At 38.8% G+C, this 20,829-nt stretch overlaps 1 protein-coding gene across 1 annotated transcript; it reads left to right on the top strand.

The window, feature by feature from the left end:
• Positions 1-1,831: 1,831 nt before the first annotated feature.
• mira (miranda) lies at positions 1,832-19,888 on the top strand. Its single transcript, XM_065221915.1, has 5 exons — positions 1,832-2,341; positions 16,559-16,701; positions 16,779-19,058; positions 19,134-19,280; positions 19,340-19,888. The coding sequence occupies exons 1-5, from the start codon at positions 2,299-2,301 to the stop codon at positions 19,595-19,597; spliced, it is 2,871 nt and encodes a 956-aa protein (XP_065077987.1). The 5' UTR covers positions 1,832-2,298; the 3' UTR covers positions 19,598-19,888.
• Positions 19,889-20,829: the final 941 nt, after the last annotated feature.

Below are 20,829 nucleotides of genomic sequence, written 5' to 3'. Positions count from 1 at the left end.
CACTGTACTGTTCCTTGGTGCGATCCATTCTGGAATATTGTTCTGTGGTCTGGAGTCCAAACTACAACAATGGTGCAGCTATGAAAGTCGTTGCCAGCTGATTGATCTGGATCCTCTCCGAACTAGAAGAGACACCTCTAGGGCCCTGTTCATTGCGGACACTTTACAAGGTAGAATTGATTGCAGTGCAATCTTGGGGCAAGTCAACATTAACGTCCAACAACGTGCGCTACGTAACAACGTTATGCTGAGATTGCCACTTCAGCGCACAAACTATGGCATGAACGGTGCAATAGGTGGGCTGCAACGAGTGTTCAATCGAGTCTCGGGCATCTTCGATTTCCATATGCCTCGACAGCTGCTACGAAGATACTTCTCATCGTTCTTTTCTGGCACAGTTAACCGTGAATGATTGTGTGTTTTATTTATGTATTTTATTCTTAGTTTTTATTTTTTGATTTACCTATATAAGTTACTTAAATCATCATTGGGGCTATACACAGCCTGTTGATGCAGACAAATAAATAAAAAATGTCATCAAATGTCATCAAATGGGACGTTTCCGCAAATTTTCAACCAAATCAAAAAATACAAAAATTAACCGATTTGCGAATTCGTAGGGAATTGTTCTACTGTTATAACTCGAATGCCTTTTCTAATTCATTGTTCGCTTGAATATCAATAAAGAGATGTTTCCGGAGAAACAATAGAAAAGAGCCCATCAGTATTTGTAAACAAACCCTTTCCTCACAAATCGGGTAGGGGAAAGTGGGTGGCCTTCGATTTGTGAGGAAAGAGCTTTAGAACGGTTTGTTCAAAAGCTGATGGATCCTTTTCTTTTGTTTGTCATTCTTGTGAAATCATTGTCGTCTCAGATTCAATCTGAAGAATAAAAGATTAAACAATTCAGTGCCAACATTTCAAAGGGGCGTAATTGCATTTGTAACCAATGGCTTTAGCCTTCGATTTCTCATGAATAAAAGCTCACTCATGGAAGTTATTTACACCACCAAGTAGGGAAATGTTTCCTCTACCATTGTTAATTTGAAGAGGTGAGCTTTCAGTTGCGAGAAATCGACAGCTAAAGCCATTGTTTACAAAAGCAATTACGCCCCTTTGAAATGTTGGCACTGAATTTTCGTTAAAGCTGATTGATACTTTTAAAATTGAATTTATATGCAAATTTTAAACAGTAAGAAACATTTTTGCTATGCAAAAATATGGAAGTTTGCATATACAACGTATACAAAGCAAAAATGTTATAAACTAATTTTAGCAGCACTTCCTACTTTCGATAGTTTATTTAACTTTGAAAAATAATCATCAATATTTAAGAAAAAAAAAGACTAAATTCACACTACAGTGTAACTCATTCAATTGCTCGTACCTATAGCTTATTTAACCGTTACGGTCTGTCAGGCACACCACATCAGACAGAGTACATATGCAAGAGGGAATCCAGCGGCACGAGTCACAAGGATACATATGTATATTTAAACCAACACACACCCTTGCAACAGTAATAAGTGTATGTGCGCAACGTAAGGACGACGTTTTTTTCTGCACATATTCTTTATAGCCTCCGACGACGCACGGCTCAGCTGGATGAACCGATAAGTAGATTACCCAGTAAGACCCGAGCAAGAAAACAACGGTTCGTCTTGAAGAAGGGTTTTCCCTTCTTTTTCTTCTCCTTGTCCTGCTGGGAGCTTGATGAGGCAGTCATCGACCGAAACGGAGGAAACATTCGCAGGATGATGCGACCGTCGTTGTGTGAGTGTTGACTGGCTTGGCGGTTATGATTTTCTGAAAAAAGAGGGGATCTTACCGTGGGATTCCAGCCCGGGGTCTTCATTGCAAGTGAAACCATCGGAAAGGAACGTCGAAGATCGTGGTCTGGTCAGGGTTGAAAGATTTGTCTCTATTCAGGCAGCGAGGAACAAACCAAAACGACCGTTATGGAATAGGCGCGAATGTTTTTCGGGTTTTTTGATGAGAAAGGAACGAAAGAAAGAAACGTTAGGGAACTGTTTTTCGGTGTTGGATAAATTGCGTAGGAGTGTTTTAAGTTTTTCGAAGTTGTTTGCTGTTGTTATGCAATGAGTTATTGACAAAGTTTTTTTTTTTTATTTAATTAATTTTATCGTACGAACACAACCCTCTCAAAGTTTATTCCAAAGTTTAGTGTGTTGATTTTACGTTTACCGTTTTGTAAAGCGAATAAAGAAAAAAAAAACAAACAGTCAGCTTAGTTATAATTTCCCAATCAAGTCAAATCGATTCGTCAAACTGTTTCCAATGTTCTCCAAGGCAAAACTGAAGAGATTTAACGACGTTCCAGGTGAGTGAAAGTGATACGTGACGATGTGACCAACTTCTCGGATTAACTGTTTGTGGTTTTATTTATGTATGGACAAAGTTTGTAGAAATGCAGTTTAGTGTTATTGAAGATAGATTTTTGATTGATGCGTAGGCTAGAATTTAGCACCCGAAAAAGTTTATTGAATTTGTTAGATGGCATTCTAATCTCCCCTACTTGAGAGGTATCTATCGTGATGTTAAGGGTGCATGAATTAGGGAAAAAAGGAAACCGTGGGAAAAATGTCTTCCCCGAAGCTATTTTCAATATGAAACCAGATTTACCTGTCCGTGATGCAGAACCTTGTATGTACCGTCAAGAGTAAATGCAATTGTAGGTAAATAAGAAGGGGACCGTTAATTGCAGGAACCTTTTTAGATGTAGAATTGAAAGCAATGCATACTAAGACGATCGTACTGATTCGTCTGCTTGACTTGGATAAGTACATTACAGAGAATTGTATACTGTGAGAAGGGTCCTATAATTTGGGAATGATATCACACGAATGTATTTCTTGATACACTCAAAAGCTATTTTAGGGGCTACGTAGAAGTTTAGGGAGGGGAGGTTTGGCGAAGTTCCGGTACCATCAACATTTGTTCGGATTAAAATTATGAAATGAACTTATAATTGTGTATGTGTCATGACGGAAACATGACATTTTTTCTATGTCTGAGATTTCAAACATTCTGCTAGATATATTTTATTATTCTTTACTTAATCCCGAAAGCGTATTCAAGCCCAAGGCCTCACAAAACATCCCAACACACTTGGTTTTTTTTGCCGAGATTGGCACCACCGAGCAGCTCGGCATTTATTTTTTCTGAGATCTCGGCAAAATTTATGTTTGTTAGCTCAGATATCGGCAAAATTCCCGTTTGTTAGCTGAATCTCGGCAAGTTTTTCACTGAGATCCACCAAAATAAAATGCCGATATGCTTGCAGGTGTAAATCTCTGCAAAAATGTAAGTCTCATAATCTAGAAAAATTTCCCAAGCTCTTGGATTTTTGAACTTTTACGACGACCAGGATGCCTAAAAAATCTTGAAGTCCTCCACAGTTCTCTTTTTTAAACGTCCAAAATATAGAGAAAAAGTAATTACAAGTTCCGCATTCAACGATAAAACACACTTTCAAGTTCCACAAAGTACAAATAAAGTTCCGTCAGAACCTTCAAGCTCCATAAAGTTCGAATAAAGTTCTGACAGAACTTTCAAGTTCCATAAAGTTCAAATAAAGTTCCGACAGAACTTTCAAGTTCCATAACGTTCTGACAGTACTTTCTTCCCAAGCAACCAAAAGTTCCGCATTCAACGATAAAAGTTCCATAAAGTGCATATAAAGTTCCAACACATCTTTCTGGCTAATTTAGAAGCTATAGTAAGCACACGAGGAACTTCAGGTCCCAAAACGTTCCGATGCGTACTCCTAGCAACTCGTAAAGCATCCCTAAGCACTTCTTAGGAACTTCAGGCAAGGCTGAAAATATGTTCATAACAAAGTTCCGAGCAAGTTCCCTGCGGAATTTCTTAGCAACTTGAAAGTTTCTAAAAAGGTCCGTCAAAGCCCACATTAAGCAATGCGCACAAGTCTTAGGTCCAAAAATTAATGTACGTAAATATGAAATGATCAGTGGCTCAAATAAATTGTAATTCTTATATTTATACAGTGCATCAATATTCCATCCAAACAAAGAGCAATTTCCTGGATTCGAACCCGTGTATTCGGCATGCGATCTACGAACGCTAATCACTGCGCCACAAATGTGTTGGAATGCCATGCGGGCAAACACCGATTTCAAACTCATGAAGGTGTTGTGTTTCGTATTCAAGTCAGTCAGCTGGCACTGAAAACTCCAACAGTAGGGGGGACAACAGTTCACTTTAATATATCTCAGATGACGTAGCGGTTTGTGCTGGGGCTCACATGCAGAAGGACTGGGTAATAATTCTTCAAACAGCTCCAATACTACTACTAATGTTGATAAATCAATACACGTTCATACCTGCCTTTAGAAATAACTTTCATAGAGACCTGACTTTCATAAAAGTGCGAATTAAATATAAAATTGGTGTAGAGGACAAAAGCCTTTTTTAACTTATTTTCTAAAAGTTTCGTTAAAGTTCCGCCAGAAGCTGCTTAGAATGCTCTTCTACCGAAACTTTCAAGTTCCTATAACGACTTAAAAAAGAAGCTGCTTAGAATTCTATAGACCACCTTCAACCAAGCTGCTTAAGCCACAAATAGCCTTTTGGTAACTTGGGGTCCCTGACATAAATTGTAAAATTCTTTAAGTAATAAAACTCTAAAAATTCCATATTCCAGAAATTTTAAATATTTTCTTGGAGGATATTTTCAGGAGATTTAGATTTTTAAGGCCCATGATCAACGAAATATATATATACGATATTTTGAACTTAATAATCATGGTGACCACCCTATTTTAAATTTACAATTTGAGATAGACCAGCACAAGTTGTAGAACTACACAGCAAAAAAATATTTTTGATATCACATCAAAGTGGATGCACTACAATCATGTCGAAAATTTCATGTAATTTTTATAACCACATAAATAAACAAATGCAGTAAAAGCAGCATAATGTCAGTTCATGCATTGTATTAATGATAATTTTGTCCTTTTTAGCAAGTAATATTACACCATATTTTCGACATGATTGTAGTGCATCCACTTTGACGTGATATCAAAATTATTTTTTTGCTGTGTATTAATTTGAAGCAACTTTGCTGAAGAAAGTAATTTTATATCTCTAATGGTGCACGTTTTATACTGGTTTTTACAATTAACTTAGAGTGACCACAGAAAAATCGGATTTTTCTAATTAAATCAGATAATTTATAAAAATCCGTATATTTTTCGAAGTTAAACAACCCAAATTTTGCATGAACATTTTCACCATTAAAGAAAATTTCTTTTGGATTTGACAGATAAATAATTTTTTTCAAGATCTGGAAATTTATCTTTTAATTTTGAAAGATTCAGTCGTATGCAGGATGTAATGATGAACATTTTTCAGGTTGCAGCTCAGGTTAAACGAATTCAAAGTAATGGAAGCATCAAAATTCGAAATGGTAACATTTTATCTTCAAACCCCAAATATTTTCTGCGATTTTTCACTCAGAACTTGCCTGACGATGATCCCGAGGAGGACGAAACATCTAAATCTCAAGTTTAGATGCTTAACAAATCTCCAACTAGCGAATCAATCTTGGAAAAATTTTCTTTCATTTCTCGCATCTACTTGCATCGCGCATCATCTTTTTGCATGAAATCTTCAGAATTATCGTCAATCTTCTTTCTATCTACTCTGCGTGCACGCAGCTAGCCACAACAAAACACAATCTTTCCTGCATCGTAGATAGAGTCGTCCCCCTCGGATGATCCATTGAATCATATCAATAGGTTTCTGTCAGATGACGATCGTGTTGATTTGATGAAGGAGATAACGGAAGAGGAATTAAGATCTGTTTTTCTCTGTTGTAATAAAAAAAAAGATCTCCTGGCTCCGATGGGCTTACATATGAGGTTTACTTGAATAACTTCGATAGTTGTAAAGATGATTTAGTTTATATGTTTAATTCATATTTAGCTGGAATAATTTATCCTCCAAAGTCTTTCTCAGAAAGCGTTATTACGTTAATTCCCAAGAATAACAGTGGCAGATCCTCTTTCGATGACTATCGTCCCATTAGTTTGCTAAATTGTGACTACAAACTTTTTATGAAGCTTATTGCTGGAAGAATTATGAATTTTCTTGGTTAGTTGCTAGGGCCTGGACAAACTGCGTGTGTTTCGAATATGTCATGTGTGAATAACTTGAAAGACGTGAGAAGATTGGTCTCGAAATTTGGTCGTGATTGGTCGTATGAAACTAAAAAGTTTAAAGGATGCTTAGTCAGTTTAGATCTTAGCAAGTCTTTTGACAGAATAAATCAAGATTACTTGTGGAAGGTTTTAGGGAAATTTGGGTTTCCGCAAACTTTTGTTGATTGTTTGAAAAACATTTACAAGGGTGCTTCCTCTCGAATTTTGATTAATAGGTTTCTTTCTCAAGAAATTAAAATTAAAAGTTCGGTTCGTCAGGGATGCCCTTGTTAAGACAAATTGCAGACAGCATTCCTGGTGTGCTTGTCTATGACAAGTTCATCAGTGTGATTGCTTATGCTGAAGATATAGCTGTTTTTATTAAGAATGATTTGGAATTTGATCGACTGTTTTCAATTGTTAATTCTTATAGCTGGTTTGCTCACATCCGACTCAATTTGCAGAAGTCAGAATTTCTTCGTTTGAATAATGCTAGGATTGGTCCTCAAAAAATATCCCCTATATCCTTCCCCAACTGATAGTCTCAAAATTTTAGGAGTTTTATTGAAAAGAGCTGGATTTCTATGGTGGATGACGTAGACTATGTCTTACGGGAAGGTACTGGGGGTAAATCGGAAATCTAAAATTGCGACCGTCACGAAAAGGTGTAAGGTTTTGAACGCTTATAACTTTGTCATTTATAGATGAAATTAAAATCCAAATACATCAATCGATAGGAAATAGCTCTCAAAATCTGCTACAATAAATACTTTTTTTTTTCAATTTTCCATAAACAAACTGTTGAAAAATGTTCAAATAAAAAGTGATAATTTTATCACTATTTTCATGAAATAAACGTTCTCCCCAAACCCAGTCGTCATAATCGAGTACCATTTGGTTGCACATCGTCCTTCTTGAATCTGAAAAGTTATAAAAAAGCGCTGCTTTTGTGCCTTAACTCATTTTCTCTGCGGACGGCTTGTAAGCAGGTAGCAGTAGCAACGGCACTAGCAGCAGTAGGAGGAAGGCAGCGGTTCCTGTCAAGCGCGCAACATTCGATTTTTGCATCTCGAACCTTGTGCATCGTTCCCGTCGAGATCACTGTGGTTCCTAAGTGGATCAACCTCCTTGCCAGAGTGATAACGGTCCCGCGTCCTACAAATCTCGATTACTTTTACGAAAGGACATAACCACGCTCGGATAGCAGGGTTATTCGATAACTCATCTGTCACTTTTAACCACGAGTTAAATTTAACTCGCCAATTGGGACACAGCCTTGGAAGTAAATTAAGGGACAATCCATAAATGACAATTTTTTTTGACCAAATATAATATCATAAGAAAACGAAGTGTTTCTGTGGTGGGGATTTCCCTGCACAGAGTACAGATTTCTGTAGCAAGCACTGACATTATTAGACGGTACCTCTATTTATGCTTTTAGATTAGCTATGAAAGGCCATCCTACTTGGAAAATTATGCTACAGAACGGTTTATAAAATCCTAGATTTTCGCTGATGGGGGCGAGGCATAGCAAGCCGTTCGATTGCATAATTCTTCAAGTAGGAGGGACTTACAATGCTTATCTCTTAGAATAAAGAGAGGTACCGTCAACTTTTTTTTCCGTGGTTGGTACTGAAAGCGTTGAAAGGGCCTACTTGCAATGATAGATTCTCTTCATCGAATTTCTTTTTACATTACTACAGCTAAACGAAACAATTCAAGCTGAACATTGCATTAGGTCCTAAGTAACATTGACAGATTCTCTTCGCCGACTTTCTCCTTGTATTCCCTCGACCATGTAAAGACATTCCCATTGTTCTTATGCCAAATGATACATGTGCTTCTACATGATATGATATGATAGTGGTTTACCACACATTGTAGCACGGAAACTAAGTCCGATAGCAGTGGGCTCTCTTCTCTGTTTGTCTTGATCAAGCTTAATAACCTCTGATTGTCCTCAATATGTCGCTGTATGAAGGGCCAAAAACGGATTGGGTAGATCGATAGTCAAAGTCGCCTATACGCATCTACGGAACAATAAAGAATCTCCTTCCAGCAACTTGATCAGCCAATTGGTCAAAAAGACAAGCCCCCAAACAGGAAGATGCCCCAATGAGTGGGGAGAAGAGCCCGCCCTTTATCCACGAAATGTCATCAACAGGGAGTTGGCATTCCCGCTCTCCCCGTCCAAATCGCTTCAATCGGGTGCCCTGTTGGACCGTCCCTTTTTGCAATAGTCCTTGTTACACATTCTCTGTCTTATCCTTTTTTTCTTCCAGTGTTTATAACTTCCTTTTCCTTGATCTTCTTCCTCTGTCGATACACCATCTGAAATTTCGCTATCCTCATTCTTATAAATTTCTTCCACTTCCTTTTTTTATTTTTTCTTTGTCCTTAGCTAGTTCTTTCCATTCTTCTATATCAAGTTTTTCATATCTATCAAAGTCCTGATTTAATGATTTCCTCCAAGTAAGGCTTGGTCTACCCTCTTTTTTCTTGTTGAATTTGAATCTATACGCTAATTGCAATGGATGATACATGTGTGTCTACAAAACGCAAACAAAATCTTTAAAAAAGATGTACGAGAACTTATTGGAGGGATTTATGGCTAATCGAGATATTCCCGATCAACTACGAAATGTTGCATAACATTGGTGCAAAATTGTGCACCCCGTTTTTTTGTTGTGTGCATTGAAGTTGAATCGCTATGGAAACCTTATTTCTGATCAATCTCATTACCACATAAAAATTTCAATAGCACAAATATCAGCTCTCACAAAGCTTATAACAAAGAAACTGGAACTTCACGTACACAAGGAGTTTAATTTCATGAGTGATGTCACAACCGTCCAAGATTTGTGTCCTAGAAATCTTGAAGTGATAGGGAATATCAGTCATTGTTGGTCATTGCTGGACTTTAAATTAATCACCTGAAGAAAGGACTACCTTCATATCTGATAGTAATTTAGGAACCAAATGTAATAGAATATGTATTTGCTTTTTATGAGGTCCTGAATTTAACCAAGTTTTACTAAGTAGGAAATCCAAAATATGTACATTGAACCGAAACCATAGGTTACTTCTACTGTATTTTAAATCAATATCTTGAAAAGTGCACGAGAATTTCACTTTACAGCTTAACGTAGTCTACGTCAACCATGCGGTCGTGTATTGTACACAACCCCACCAATTTTTTTTGATGAAAATTCATAATACAGACGATAATTTCCACAGATTTTCTTTTGGGTTTTCTTTATTGGTGAAAACTTTCATGAGAAACTGTATTTTTTTTTCAATAGCTGACAAAATTATAAGTATTTTTTGTTAATCGACTTTGACTGTGCAATGCTTGGTTCTAAAGTTATGATTTTTTGAAGTTGGTCGTGTCCGAGAAAATCGGAACACTTTAACTAAGGTTTTCCGGAAAAATTGGCAACCCTGATTTTATTTGAATTTACTTTTGTTAATATATCCATGAACTCTACCTATGGGCGAAGTTTCATAGAAATCGAAGACCCTTCGGCCCAATCTGTCCGGTAATTAAAACAATCCCACATGTAACATATTTTTATAAGAGAGAAAGAGGAGCATGTTACACAATGATTACATAAAGGTAACCATGAAAAATATGCAGTTACATATCAAGTCAGCATAAAGTTACGTCATGACCTTCTAAGTAACAGAACACATTAATGTCACATAATGGTCATTGGTACCTACATAGTCAGATTGTCACGATGTTGAGATAAAATGCGACTTATCTGGTCTCATTGATCACACAGTGTAACCTTATTGTGTCGATCTAATGTTACCAATTATTGAACTGTAACTAAGTTTACACACAATAGTGACCGAAAAGTTACGAAAATCTTGACCTGTAAAATTCGTGTGGAAAAGTTGTTACGCTGACACTTTATTTTTATGACGAATATGTAACTTGACAACTATTGTGTGCCACATTACAGTTACATTTTCGTTTCAGCGTGACCTTAATGGCAACACAAATGTTATCTCTATGATCTGGAAAAATGAAAGCTACACTGCAGCTCTATAATGTTTCGCCAATCACAATCTAATTGTATGTTCGTAATCCTTTTTTTATCCAATTAAATTTGGGGTTGGGTAGTAAATCAAACCTATTCTGCGAGGCGTGTCAAACTCTGTCACCAGTGAGGTGACACAAGTCACTCACTAGTGAGGAGACTCTCCGTGCAAATCAAATGAAGATTCAACTCAAACGAGGTAACAAAGTGTCATACGACTCACAGAATAGGCCTGAATATAAATCTTAGGTCTTTAGGAATATATTTGAAAATTATGGACTGTTTTTGAAAACTTATCCTGCAAGCCCAATATGAGATCTACTACGTTAAACTTCATGTGTAGACGCGTGTGATCAAAATGTTGGGCAACACAAAACAACATTTACTCAACAATGAATGATAATTCTCGTCGCCACTGTGCGTACCTTTCGGATCTAATTCATTCATTTCCTGTCGCATGTGGCCAGCTTTATCTATCCCCTCGTATCTCGCAGGGAGCTGAGCATTGCGCCAACGTTTTTTTCCTCATTACCCTTCTCGTCACAGTAAGTCCTCCTGCCTACTGCTGCCTTGCGAGAAAGGTGTGTCGAAACTGGAAATGAGTCCCAAAAGCCACCCAAGCGTGATAAATTAAGCTTCTTCCCGAAGGTCTGCCCTTAGAGACCTCAAACGTTTGACCCTTCCTCACGTGAAAGGAAATGCGAAGGTGGCCCTTCAACCGTGTCCGTGCATTACGGGAAAATAAGATGCCTTCACTAGTTTAGGGAAACAATTAATCATTTTCGTTGGAAGAGAAAAGATTTTTTTTTTCTGATACAAAGAATCAACGATTACCTTCTATTGCTTCATTCGATTTCCGGTAGCTGTGCGCTATATCGTTACTCTGAAAGCATTAGAACTAATCATATTCCCATACGCCTTTGATTAATCGAGACGAATCGGTGTCTTGGGATAATGTCCTAGCAAACAAAAAAAAAAGTTCAAAGTAATTGTCAAGAAAGTCTAGTTTACAGCTGTTCCATTAGATTTATGACTTTACGGGACCGAAGAAAGGAAACCAAACTGTATGGCGGACTCAGTGCATCTGTCCAAACAAACTCTTTTGTACTGTGGTACGCACGGTGTCCAAGTCGCGTGCCTGTGGCGCACACGACCGTTGTGATAAGAAAGAGCGCAAACCGACCCTCTTGACTCCTGTGGTGTCGGTCTGGCTCGTAGCTCGTACATATGTAGTAGGTACCCGAGCAAAGTGCAGCATCAAAATGACAGCAAATCGAAATCACATTTTGATATCATCATTTTATTTTAGTTTACGCGAGAGACACATTTGATAACAAATTTTGTTTCGATTTTGCTGTACATTTCCGTGCAAAGTCTGAGATCAGTTTAAAACCTAAATTAGTTGTTGTGACGTCGCAGATAATTGGGATTTCAGTTTGCTCTTACTAATAGCAGAATTAGTTTTCAATGTGAATTTGTTTTTATCTCGCTTAAAATGACAGCACCATAAGTAATCATTATCTGCGACATCATAACATCAAAATTAGTTTTCGATTTGATATCCGACTTTGCTCGGGTTTGTATCATTAATTGAAGTTCGAAGGAAGTCAAGCTGAAACTTTTTTCTTTGCCGCATGAGCGATTTCGAACTTAAGAATGTCGTTGCAGTTGGGTTTGACTAAGTACACCCAACCGAGAAATGTAGGATTCTATTGCAGATTTGTATAGAAGAGGTACAACATTCTATAATGCTAGACCATAGATTCTATGTTACGAAGCAAGTTAAATTCCCCATTGCAAGCTTTATCGAGGTTTTAAAGTATTGTACAAGTCATAAATCATGGTCTTCGTTGATATCGTGTGATGGTTTCTTACAAAAGAATAACCGTTACATTTCTCACATAAGATAACAGAGAATGTAAGAATTACCTACTTGGATTGGATTGTGTGTAGGGGAAATCGGGGTAAGACGGATACCTTAAAGATTGTTATTGTTTTATTTTAATTAAATACAGCATTTTGCTAATAATATCAGCATTCCAAAAAAAATCCAATAAAAATATAATGATTTTCACTGTTACTGTAACCATGATACTTACTGTAAAAACTTTGAACATTTTTGTCCGTTGCCATAAAATCACAACGAAATTCATGGTTCACAGTTTTTTTTTCAGGACATAGAGAAATTTGTAATATATCAGAGACATAGAAAAATAGATCCTTCTGTAAGCAAATTTTCAATAGAACTAAAAAGAATTTTCAAAAGTAAAACCTACGTCAATATTCATGTCAAACCTTCACCGGTGACAGTGTCCGGGCAGAAAACTACAAACCTACAAATGAGTATCAATCATCAGTCCAGCGAGAAATCCGGTACGATGACGTCAAAGAGTTGTTTTATTTGCAAGGGAAGCTGCCCGAATTCCGTGAAATGTAAGTGGACCTTTCCTATGAAGCAAGATGGGCTGCGGAACGTGAGTTCAGAATATGCCGTAAGTGTATCTGCGACAACATGGAGGAAACTGTAACAGCAAGACATGTGGAGTAGACTGATGCAAAATTTGAAATTTTTGCTCCACAGCGCTTAAACGGTTCCAAATTGGGTCCTGCTTAGCCTCCCCAAATTTGAACTATTTTAGTAAGAAACTAACTTCGCACAAACCATTTCAAGTTTATATGGGAATTACTATGGGAAAACTTATGCTTTTGTTCACATGTATCTAACAATTCACCACATCACTATGCTTTTAAAAATGATAGCAGTGATTGTAGAAAATTTTCCCAGCTACAACTTTGTTGAAACCCACTTTTCAATCAAATGTTAGGAACAAAAGTTATTAATGATTCAAGTCACTGATGTCTCATGATTATGCTCATTCAACTGTTCAGCAGGCAACATTGGTGTTTCTGGTGAGAAGAATAGAGCACAAATATCATGGCTACTATGTCACACTGCAGAATACAGTGTTGCTAACAGAACAGCTGCTTGATCATGCCATAAGATTATCAATCTCTTAAACAATTAATAACTATTTAATTTGACATTTAGCTGAAAAACGATATTCCGCAAAGTTGTAGCTTAGAAAAATTCCCATAAGAATAGTTATAGAACTTTTCGAAAAAGCAATATGGAAAACGGGTAGTAGACAATGAACAAAAAGTTTGGTTTTCCCATAGTAATTTCCATATAAACTTCGAATAGTTTGTGCCAAGTCAGTTTCTTACCAAATGTGTTTAAATTTTGGGAGGCTAATCAGGACCTGATTTGAAACCGTTTGAGCACTGTGGAGCGAAAATTTCAAATTTTGCATCAGTCTAATGTGGAGTCGACGGATGTACATTCAAGCACAACTTCCTTCTACACAAGAATCTCGTTGCACCGAACGAAACAGACGAAAGTTCCCTTTAACCGAAATCGAACGAGAAGCCGAGTGTTAATATTCGTCAGACTGAAGCAGCATTGGAATTGCTATGCTATTTATCAGTTAGAAGAAAGTGGGGCAATATGGCCACCCGCTTAAAAACCAACTAATTCAACATATTTCACAAAAAAACTGTCGCAGTCTTAATGCTTGAAGCCTACTTCAACTACCCATTTCGAAATATTTGTCTCTAGAGCAAATATTCGAAAAATGTTAGACTGGCTCAAAATGTCAAAACTGTTATAACATTTCAGAATCAGATAATAAGGTCTATCAGTAGTTTCTTATAACTTACCGTTGATATTCGTTCAGCCGCTTTGTAAATGGTTTCTTATATGACAGGATGTTTTTTTTAAGTTTAAAAAAACATTGAAGATTTTCTTAACAAAATATTACTTAAGTCCATTCGGGGCAATATCAGCAACACTGATATTTCAGCTTAAATTCTTCAATTTTGCATTATTCCTTTCATAAATATGACTGTATCATTGTATCATATGAAATCACGTTTTAAAATAGCTGCTGAAATTTAATTTATTCCACAGAAAATAATTGTTTCTTTAACTATTTATTCTTGTATTACTTTTGCGTGAAGTTAATAATTTTGCATAGTTGAAGATGGTAAGTTTCAAGTAACAGACTTAAAGTGGTCATTTTATACGATGGATGAGGACATGAAAGTATAGAGTTGATAGTTCCGTTAGGGTACGGCAGTGTGAAAATTGTATATAGAGAGTAGAAAGCGAGCCAGGACGAATCGGGTTGATCATCTCTCTTTACCAAACTCCCGAGGATGCCACCTCTGGCAAAAAGATATGATCGCCGATTTGCTCATGTACCGACGATGTGTTTGAAACAGTTCTATCGATTGTACCGCACTCAAGTCGTTATATGAAGGGAGGCATCTATCAATAGTATAAAATGACCACTTTAAGTCTGTTATTTGAAACTTAGCATCTTCAACTATGTAAAATCGTTAACATCATGCAGAAGTAATACAATCATAAATAATAAAAGTACAAAACTCTAGGTGGGAGCTTACCATCAATCATACTGCCATTGGTCGAAAGGTACAGTATCAGCACCTCCCCTACCCGTGTCTCCTCGAGATCGTCAAGTCGACGATGACAGGAGCACATACAGTGGTAGAGGTAACAATAGCTGCAATTTCCAAACCTACGACTAGATGCCTCCTTTCAGATAACGACTTGAGTTAGGTCGATCTTTTGATGCAGGTGTCACAGGTGCTCGCGTCGGCAGACGCTGAATACTGATCAATTCCGGTGTGCGCTCTATGTAGTTGTTTGAGAATGCGTTTACGGTAGATCTCTGGAACCACGATTCGTTCTCCCAGACGTAGACAACGTTCGACCAAACTGAGCGCAACACGACGACAGATGAAAGGCTTTGCTTCAACGGCAGCGATAACCGTTGATGATTCGGGGCCTTCGGGCCTCGATTGCTCAGTAGCCGTCCGAATCATAGAGTGCGTCACCGGAAAATTGCTGACTGATGAGTCGAGGAAAGTTCAAAGTCTTCGCCGTCATGCTTGCTGTGCGCATAGCCGAACTCATCCGTAGCGATATAGTCGATCTGGAAGTCGTGAGCGAGCAGAATGGTTCCCCAACGCTGCAATCGGTTCGTTGAGTAAACAGGATTGCCTTTGTGCGATCCGATTTGAAGCTTCATGACACTGAACACAAGTGCGAGTCCCTTTTTCTCAATCTGCCCGTAGTTCTTCTCGCCACCGATCAAAGAGGCCTATTCTGCGCCGCGAATGAGGTGAGGTGTAGCTGTGTGCTCGAGTGTCCAGTTTCCGGAGAAGTAACCTCACTTTGCTGGGGTCATCGAGCTTACTTGCATCCTGCGAAAATGTGTCCTCGTAGCGTGAAAACCACACGTCAAACAGGCCGTCGTCGCTGTCAGGGTCGTAGTGGAACTCGGCCATCGTGTTGGTTAAAGATTCTGGAAGGAGAAGGAGTTACTTCTAACCGATGGAGAGCAAAGAGGATGTTTCCGAGGTTTTAATATAGGTTAAATTTTAATATCGTTTAAATAGTCAATCCTGGCTACTTCCTTCCATAACTACTATCGGCGACCAGGGCTGCTGGGTCTTTAGTTTCATTCGTAGAGAACAACAGATTTAGGTTAAGTTCAATCTTAGATTTGATTTAGCAAGTAATTAATCTTAGTTTAACAATGTAATTTAGGAAAATAATCAAGCTGAAATTCACTTTTCGGCTTCTATCAGTTGTAACATATGCAATACAGCCGCAAAATTTGTATGTGTTGTTGAAGTTTGTTATGGGCCATAAATGTATAGATCAATTAAAAGTGTACTGTCAAATTTGTGAAATCCCATCCGATCAATATGGTTGGTATACGGGAAATGGCTTTAATGTTGGCCTATGGATCTAAGATTGGACCCATCGCTAAAAATCTGCTATTTATTAATTTTATCTAGATGAACGCGTCATTGGAACGGTACTAATGGATATTTTTGGTCGCTATTGAAAATTTAGTCGATTGCTGAATTTATGTATGGGCCCAAATTAGGGACATTCAGGCCGAAATTACACCCATTTCCCCTATATCTTATGTTCTTGTTTTCTTTTAAGTCGGAGCGAGGCAAAATGTTCAGTTTGGGCGTTATCATTTGAAGAAGAAATCGTACACAGATACGCCGGACAGAGAAACGATTACGACACTACGGACATTTTCCTAGACATTTTAAAGATTCTAAAACTAACAAAAATATTTAAAACGTCGGGCTTAAAAAAAAAATAATGTCCTAGCCTACAATTAGAAGAATCTACAACATGCAATGACTACACAAAAGAAGACGATTTTCTCCAAAAATAGACGAGGATATTCAACTAACCCTTAACTTCTCTTTCTCCCACAGTCGTTTCCTCTCCATCGCCATTTGCCGAACCACGGGAGAAAGAACCAACCAAAAAGTCCAAGAAGGAGGAAAAAATCAGACTGGGCAGCATGGATGCCGAATCGATCAAACCCAGCAAAAGTGCCCTCAGCCTGTTCAGAACGGTTAGTATCGCTGAAGCAGTATTCGAAAGTACGTGATATATATGTATTCATGACTGTGTCTACCCGAATAATTTCAGCCATCGCTTCCAAAGCGCCTCAAATTCAAGCACATCTCGGACCTTACGCCGAAGAAATCCTCTTCCAAGGAGGCAGCAGCGGAAAAGCTGCGCCAACTGGAACGCGATCTGGAAACGCTGGGCACCAAACCGATCGAAAAGGGAGTCGATTGTGGCGGTAAGATTCCGCCGATCGTTCAGCTGTACAACAAAATCGATGTTAACAAGGAAGCGCTGCAGCGTGCACGCGAGGAGAATGAAGAACTGAAGGCGAAGGTTCAGGAGCTGCTGGCGGAGAGGCGTCTGACGGAGGTTGAGCAATGTAATCTACTGGGCGAGAAAGATAATCAGATAATGTTGCTCGAGCGAGAGTTGACCAGCATTACCAAGGCGGATGAGCTGCTGCAGGAGATTACGGAGGGATGCTTGGAGAAGGTGAAGGAGAACGAGGAAGAGATCAAACGATTGCATAAGGATTACGAGCGGCAGTTGTGTGAGGTTTATGATACGAAGATCGAGCTGGAGATGAAGTTTGAGGACTTGGAGATGCGGCACAATGAGCTGCAGGGGGATTATTTGGTGGTGGAGGGTGAGAATTATTTATTGAATGAAGAGCTGTTGGCAATGAGAGAGATTCTGGAGGCGCATGATTTGGAATTGGAGAGGAAGGTGGGGGAAATCAAGGGCATGGAGGAGAGTTTGGATCAATTGATCAGGGAAGGGAATGATTTGAAAGAGCAGGTGAACTATTTCCGAATCCAAGCGGAAGAAGATATGATGAAGTACGTGGAAGAGAGTCGAGCCACTATCCGTGAGATTGACACGTTCAAGAAGAATAACGAGGCATTGCTAGCACAGCTGACTGAAAAGAACACTATCATCGAGGGGATGCAAGAAGAGTTGAACGAGAATCAGTTCGAGATGGATGAGATCAGGGATGATGTTAGGAACGATTTCAACCATGAACTTACAGCCGTGGTGAAAAAGTACGAAAAGCAATTGGCAACGATCAATGAAGTCAATGAAATGAAGATCAGGGAATGCGAGTCGATATTTGTGCTGGAAAAGTCAAAGCTGATCAAAGAGCATGGGGATAAGATAAAGAACATGGAGAAAGATCATCAGCGGGAGATCGAGCGGATTGGTGAACAAGCTGAAGAGAAGATCCGAATCGCAGAGGTTCAAAGCGAAGAGCGTATCAAGGGGCTGGAGCAGTCGATCCAGAACTCGATCGCTAATGCTTTGGCGAGTGAAAAGATGCGCTGGCAAAAGGAACTGGACAAGTGTCAGAAGATTGCAGAGACGGAAATCATGCAGTGCGAGTTTGAGAAGCGCGACTTGCGAGCTCTTTGGGAAGCATCGAATGAAGTGATCAAGGAGCATGAGAATAAGATTGCTGAGTTGGACAGAAGATTGGTTGCCGAGATGGGTGGCAGCATCAAAACGAAGGAGGAATACGAAAACGAACTGAAGGAGATGAACCGGGAGAATGCACGGTTAAAAACGGAGAAGTACAACTATCAGCTAACGCTGAATAACACTCGATCAACGGTGAATATTCTCATGGAACGGCTGAAGAAATCGGACTCGGACGTGGAAATGCTCAAATCGGAACTTGATTCGGTAATCAAAGGTAAATCGGAGATCGAGACAGAGAGCAACAAACTTCGGGAGGAAATCGAAGAATACAAACGCGTATTGGGAGCTCTCCGTTCGTCATCTAGCCAACTGGAGAAAGAGATGCGTGAAAAGGAGGAAGTGTTCGAAAAGATTATGACCTCCGAGGAAGACGCCATCCTGACTGTTTCGCAGATTGGAAAGCTATTCAACGACAAAATGGAAGAAAGCATTTCCCGATATCTGGATATGTACGATGAGTTGAAGAAAAAATACGAAGCACGTGAAGCATACATTCAGGACATGAAAACCCTGCTAGATGAGTTCGCCACCGGCATAGAATTGGCTCGGATCGAACTGGATACGAAGGATAAGAAAATTTTCGAGCTGGAGAATGAGCACAAGGACATCAAGCTGGAAAACATGACGTTCAGGTTCAAATGCGAACAGTTTGAGAAATATCAGGTCGAAGGACGACTGCCACTGCCTTCACCTGAAGTTCCCTTGAATAATACCGACGACCAGCAGCTGGTATCGAACATGCTGATTGAGAATATCATCAACCAGCTGGAAAAGGTTGGCGAGGACAAGGTGCTGCATAGTGAACACATCGAGTTGCTGCAGGAAGTGATCGAATGCGACACTGAGAAGGAGAAGTCTCGCGTCAGCGAGCTGAATGAGAAGGTATGTAAACAATAGGTTTTCTGTCTACATTCAGCGCAGCATCAGAATTAAATAAACCTTTCAATTTTTCCATAGCTCAAAGCGACCGAGGATAAGCTTCGAATTGTGGAGCAATTCGCCAAAGAGACATCCGAAAAGTACACAGAACTGTTGGAGAACCATAACAACCGCCAGAAGGTGAAAAACATCGAAGGTAGCAAGGATCAACAGCAAATGAAAACGGTAAGTTATGCGGAAATTTCCAAGCGGAACGAAATCTTAACAAAATTTTCTATCAACAGAAAATAGCCAAGCTCCAAGAGGTCAACAAGAAGCAGGAGAACACCATCCTTGGGCTGCAGCAGCAGCTCTCCTGCTATGATTCACCGCAGAAGCTGAACATGTCCGGCAAGCTGTACGGCATCGGTAGTCCCAAAACGCCCAAGAAGCTGATCGTTTCGCCATTTCCCGGAAAGGAAAACCGCTCTCCGGCACCGGCAACTGCTGCCGGTACGGTCTATAGCCCGCGGAGTAACGTACTGCGTCAGAGGAATAACTAGCGCGTTCCGTGCGGTTTACAAATATTTCCACGATTTGATATGGAACAGTTGACGAATGTCAAATTCAAAAAGAATCAGTATTGGATTAAAATTCCATAGCATAAGTTTGATTCGACTCATATTTAGTAAGAAGAAGTGAGAAAATGATATTCCTCATTGCACTTTTCTAAGAGGTTACGTGATAAAAAGTCAAATATATGTATGATCGCTTTGCCGAATTCAATAGGAAATGTTCCTTCGGAATTGTGGGAGACAATCATAAAATGCAACGCAAGCATTTGTTCAGAGAGAGAAAAAGCAACAGTTGCAGAAATAGTCCAATATTAATAAACAAAACCTAATGCAATGAAACAGGGTTAGAGCTGGTTGTAATGAATATCACATGCTCCCGTAACGGTCCAATAATAACAACCAAATGGTCAAATGGTCATCACTTCCGTCAAGTAAAAAATAACGGGTGAAGGTGAAAGTAGGTAAACGGAGCCGTAGTACACCCACCAACATCAGAACGGGGAATAACACACGCTCCTTCAATGTTACTCAAAAGTGAGTAAAAATCTACTCTCTTTCGGTAAAAGTGGAACTACTCTAAAGTGAGTAAACCTATAGTTACTCACTTTTGAGTAATGCTAGCATTTGTCAAAATCAGAGTAACTTGTACTCAGTTCTGATTTGCGGTAAAAAAGCATATCTGAGTAAATGTTACTCAGTTCATATAAAATTGAGCGTTTTTCGAAATGAGTAATTAATTCATTTTATATTGATAAAATATGAAAAATTAAAACGATAGAACAAACAATTTTATTAAAATATAGAAGAGGAGACGTACATTCATATTTAAAAAAAAAACAATGTTTTCGGTGTCTTTTGTGGCTTCTCTAAATGCAACGACGAGGCTGGTGACCGACGCTCTTCAGCGATGTCTAAAAATGTTGCATGGCATTATCATGGCAATATGAGTGAGCACAGGGATCCCAATGTCCTTCAGAAACCGCTGATGTTCCATCTGCATTTCTATGCTGTCCACTACGTCCAATGTAACATCCCACATCAACATTTCCTAGATAGGCCTATTGTTTTTTGATAGGATTGAATAAGGTGCTTTTATTTTCAAATACTTCATTTTTCTTACCTTTCCAATTTACGAAACGAATCCTTATCTACCTCTGCAGCCACTTGATTCATTTCTTTATTCTAAATTTTCAAAACTTCAAAGGGAAATCGGAAGTTTA

The sequence above is a fragment of the Ochlerotatus camptorhynchus genome, unplaced genomic scaffold (assembly GCF_037179485.1).
Source record: "Ochlerotatus camptorhynchus isolate MF236.1 unplaced genomic scaffold, CSIRO-AGI_Acam_v1.1 ptg000150l, whole genome shotgun sequence".
In the NCBI taxonomy this organism is placed as follows: domain Eukaryota; kingdom Metazoa; phylum Arthropoda; class Insecta; order Diptera; family Culicidae; genus Ochlerotatus; species Ochlerotatus camptorhynchus.
Note: the sequence above shows the minus strand (reverse complement) of the source record. Positions and strands in the feature narration are given on the sequence as shown.